We start from the raw sequence: 4,726 nt of genomic DNA on the forward strand, positions 1-4,726 counted from the left end.
TGGAAATCTCCACGCATGGCTGGCGGACTTCCTCTCTAGTCGTCGTCAACGTGTGCCCCTGAATGGGTTTCTCTCATCTCCTCTTCCTGTTCAGGCTGGAGTTCCCCAAGGCAGTGTTCTGGGCCCCGTGCTTTTTCTGGTTTTCATCAATGATCTCTCTGACTCTCTCGAAAATCCTCTCTATCTCTTTGCTGATGACTCCACTCTCTGCCGCTCCATTCCTCTTCCCTCAGATCGGCAGTCTGCTGCCTCCTCACTCTCTGAAGACCTGGACAAAATCACAGACTGGTCAAACAAGTGGAACATGTCTTTCAATCCTGACAAATCTCACACTCTTACTATGTCTCTCCGAAAAGATCGACTGGACAACCCTCCCATCTACTTTCTCAACAATCCTCTCCAAGAAGTTCTGTCGCTCAAGATTTTGGGTCTCACTATCTGCCATGATCTTTCTTGGGAAAACCACATTTCCAAGCTGGCCTCCAAAGCCAGTCGCCGACTGGGCATCCTCCGTCGTGCGAAGTCCTTCCTCGGCACACCTGAGCTCCTCACCACATACAAGGCTTTCATCCGCAGCTCAATGGAATACTGTTCTCCCCTCTGGGCCGGTGCTCCTGCCTCACACCTAGCTCGGCTTCACGCTGTTGAAACCAAAGCTTTCAGAATTATTGGAATCTCCCGCGATGAAGCTATCTCTGAGGGCCTTTCACTCACTCACCGCAGGCAGGTAGGTGGTCTTTCTGTCTTCTACCGATTCCTCTCCGGCCTTGCACCCCCAGCTCTCTCTGTGCTCTGTCCCCCAAATATTTCTACAGGTCGCACAAGATCTGCCAGCAACCCTCTGATGGTTAAACTGCCGAAATCTCGGCTCTCTGCTCACCTTCACTCTTTCATTCCTCTTTTCTCCCGCCTCTGGAACAAACTCCCTCACTCCCTTCAATCCCACTCCTCCCTCCAGGTCTTTAAATCAGCTGTTCACCACCATCTCTTATCTTCCCCCATCCAAAACCTTGATCTTTTCTACCCCCGCTAATTCACCCCAGATCCACCTTGTTTGAAATTCCAACTTCTTTCCTGGAAGTCCTGGCAGTGTCCATATGTTTTATACCTCTCCCACCGCCCCCTTCCCACGCCCCCCCCCCCCCAAAGCCCTCGCCCTCTCTCCCCATCTTGTCTACCGCTCCCTATGTTATATGTTTTATGTGTCGGTTTGTCTTTCTGTGTGATTAATGTTCGCTCTTTCACGAGCCTCGATCTTGTATACAAAAAAAAAAAAAAAAAAAAAAAAAAAAAAAAAAAAAAAAAAAAAAAAAAAAAAAAAATGAAGATCAAATAGCTGGATGTTGAAATATGTTGAAAAAGTCAAAACTTTACATGGGGTGTACTTACTTTTTCACGTGACTATCTTAATATGGTATTCCATCACCTAGCCCCACAAACGTAATAGTATTCACAAGAACTAAAGTGAAAGCTCCATTTCTCCAGATTTCTTGCACTGACAAGACCAACCATCGTTACTGAATCAGGAAGACCAACCTTCACAACATTGAGCGTATATAATATGTTCTTGTTCTGAATCAGGAAGTCGGTAACTTCCTATGTCGGGATGGCATGGACACTCCAAAGGTTTAGTACATCACAAATCTTTTTTTTTTAAAGTACCTGGATACCAAAAGCAGTCATCTGTGGAGGATTTCACATATAACATTGATTAAAATTAAGGACAGCATCACTGAACTACAAAACTGATCAACCAAAATATCTGCTCTGTCATTTTTAGCTCTCGTGGAACGAACTTCAGGGGAGCTTATGCGATGGCGCGTTGTCCATCCATCAGTAAACACTTGCAACTTCTCTGAAACCGCGAAAGGGATTGTGACCAAACTTGGCACAAATTATATTTGTTATGTTGTGACTAAAGTTTGTTCACGGCATTAAAAAAAAAAACGGAGTCTAAGCGGGTATATGAGGGGTCAAAGTGGATCCAAGTTTGACTCCCCAAAATAGGAATTTGCTCTTTCCTCTGAAATTACACACACCATTTCGATGAAACTTGACCAGAACCTTCATCCCCCATGATGTCCCGAAGTTTGTTCACGGCATGAAGAAAATTAGTCTAAAGGTGTCACGGGGGCTCAGTGGGTCCAGGTTTGACCCCCCAAAATAGGTATTTGCTTTCTTCTAAGAAACTACTCACAATTTCGATGAAACTTCACCACAACTTTCATCACCCTTGATGTACCAAAGTTTGTTCAAGGCATTAGAAAAATTGGGGTCTGAGGGGGTATATGGGGTTGGGGGAGGGGAAGGGGGGGATTGCCCCCAAAAGGTATTTTTTTTTGCTTGTTTAAAGTCTTATGATTATGTTGGAATGGTTCTACATGCCGCACTGTCTTCAATTAAATTGGTTTAAAATACCTTTAATCAGTGCAGTGCACTGTTTATTCTACCAGGTGAGCACCAGGGGTATTGCCCCTATGTTTATTATTGTTATTACTACAACCACCCGCTCCCTATGGGAGCCACCAGGGAGGGTTATGTTATTTTCTTTGATTATCAATACCATAGCAGAATACCATCCCCCAAGGATCTTGCTCCAAGCGTGCAACACGTTTCTCTGGCGCATCCCTTTATTTGGGCAGTGCATAGGCAACAGACTGCTGCTTTGATCGCTCACAAAAATAAAAATAACCTGGGTTACATATACGAAGCAAAAACATGCGTTCTGCTTATTTGCATATGTAATACATTGTGATTATAAAGCTTGCTTATATAGGAAGAACTAAATTTTTATCTAATAATCCTGGAAAGATGTCGAACCTTGGAGCCATGATATTATCTGAACCAATCACAAGGAATTTTTCATCGAGTTGCCATTCCTTGGTTACTTAGCGACAAATTGTGTCACGATTGATGGCTCTCCGCTCCTTGTTTGGTTCTCCTCCGCTTGGTTGGTTTTTCTCTTTTGTTTGGCTTTCCTCTACTCCCCTTTGACTCTCCTCTTTTGTTTGGCTTTCCTATTCTCCCATTTGAATAACCACCCCTGTGGCTCTCTGCTCTGCCCCTTGGCACAGCTTTTTAAATTCCACCCCTCAACACCAGAGGATGAGCTTTTTCAAAGTATGTTTAGTTTGGGCATGGGGTGGGGGGGGGATGATCGGACCCCTAAAATCTGAGATGGAATGACCAATTCACACCCATTTTGTGTGTCGATAGAAAATCTTATTTACCATATGCCAATTATGCCATTATCATTGAAATAGGATAAATTTCTAGTTCTTTTAATTATTACTATCAATTATGCCATATTAATTTTAATAAATATGTCAATTAATTTAAATGCTTCAGCAAGCACATTAATTTTATGCATGTTTAAAAAAAAATTGTGCACGTTAAATCTGGTATCAAAAGATACGCAAGACTTCAAAGGAAAAAGTCGTGGCACAGTATTTGCCTATTTGCGGGCGTTACGGAGAAATAGCGACATTTCTACAGGGGTTGGGGTTCATTTCTCCCCTCTACCACCCCACCCCCCCCACGCTCCCCTGACTTCCCACCTGAATCGGGTCGAGTAAGTGGAGTCTTTTGTTAAACAACAGGAACTTAAGGTGCAGGGCCTGTTACTCACTGGATGCAGATTGTTGATTGACCAATTATCTGCTGCCTCACATATGGGCTTACCCCCACTTCACCAAACAGGACATTATCATCCAACAACTTATCTCGTTGCCCTCTCAAAATTCAAAGCACCAGTTCACCATTTTGGGTTTTTTTTTCTCACAGAATCATTCTTTTCACTCATATGCTGCTAACCCACCACAACGTCCTCTTCTTCCTCGTTTGCATGCAGCACAAGGCTGCTGGGGCAGCAGCATCAGCTGACAGTGTGCTTGTACTTCTGATTTGCTGCCCTCTTTAGGTTAGGGCAGGAAACCATCTCATTGATGCTCACCTTTTACATTCCCACTCACTGATCCAATTCATTTGCACTGCTGAGATTTTCCTTTTATCTGTTCAGTTGTCGCCCTGTGTTGACTCGGACATCTTAATCGGTTTTATTTCCCTCTCCCTCCCCCACCCCAAAACATCTTCACTTGTGCTTTGTTCATTCATTACCTGGTTCTGTTCACCTGTTGCTGATATGTGAACCTCTCGCCTCGATCTTCAATCCACATCCCCCAGCGGAAGGTTTGAACCAAAATGTGTTAACAATCTGATCACCGTTTTATCCTGCGTGCAGCAGTTTATCTTCAAAAACACAACAGTTGGATCATCACATAACGTATTTTGTTGTGTGTAACAGATGCGCGGCTTGGTACTATTATTGCATGGAGGTTTATCTCATTTTCATCAACACAGAATATTAATTTTAAATAAAACATTTGTATAATTGGTTTACAAGATATAGATTACATATATAAAGGTAGATGGTAGTTCACGACGGATTGCTCCGACATCACCATTTCTCTAACCTGCTGATTCTCTTTTCCAGTTATTGAATTGAAGAGTGAAGATCGGAGTCGATTCCTCGATGCTTTGATCACATTACTCTCCTAATTCTTCCTTCCTTCCTCCCCGACTTCGAGCAGCAATTCTGAATTAAAGTTTTGTATTTTATATTGCAAATAAACATTCATTTTGACCAAAGTCTTTTGTGCACAAACTTACACCTCAACAATCAAAGTTAAAATAAATCAAGACCATCAAAGGAAAGATGAAGATAAAC

The 4,726-nt window shown here is 42.9% G+C and overlaps 1 protein-coding gene across 1 annotated transcript in view; it reads left to right on the forward strand.

Annotated features, from left to right (window-relative positions):
• CDC45 (cell division cycle 45) overlaps positions 1-4,647 on the forward strand; it is a 66,367-nt gene extending 61,720 nt beyond the window's left edge. Inside the window, exon 18 of the mRNA XM_068118750.2 lies at positions 4,493-4,647. Coding sequence (XP_067974851.1) covers positions 4,493-4,557 — 65 coding nt within the window. The 3' untranslated portion in view covers positions 4,558-4,647. The remainder of the gene's footprint in view (positions 1-4,492) is intronic.
• Positions 4,648-4,726: the final 79 nt, after the last annotated feature.

Source organism: Myxine glutinosa, chromosome 6, assembly GCF_964187855.1.
Source record: "Myxine glutinosa chromosome 6, kmMyxGlut1.1, whole genome shotgun sequence".
In the NCBI taxonomy this organism is placed as follows: Eukaryota; Metazoa; Chordata; class Myxini; order Myxiniformes; family Myxinidae; genus Myxine; species Myxine glutinosa.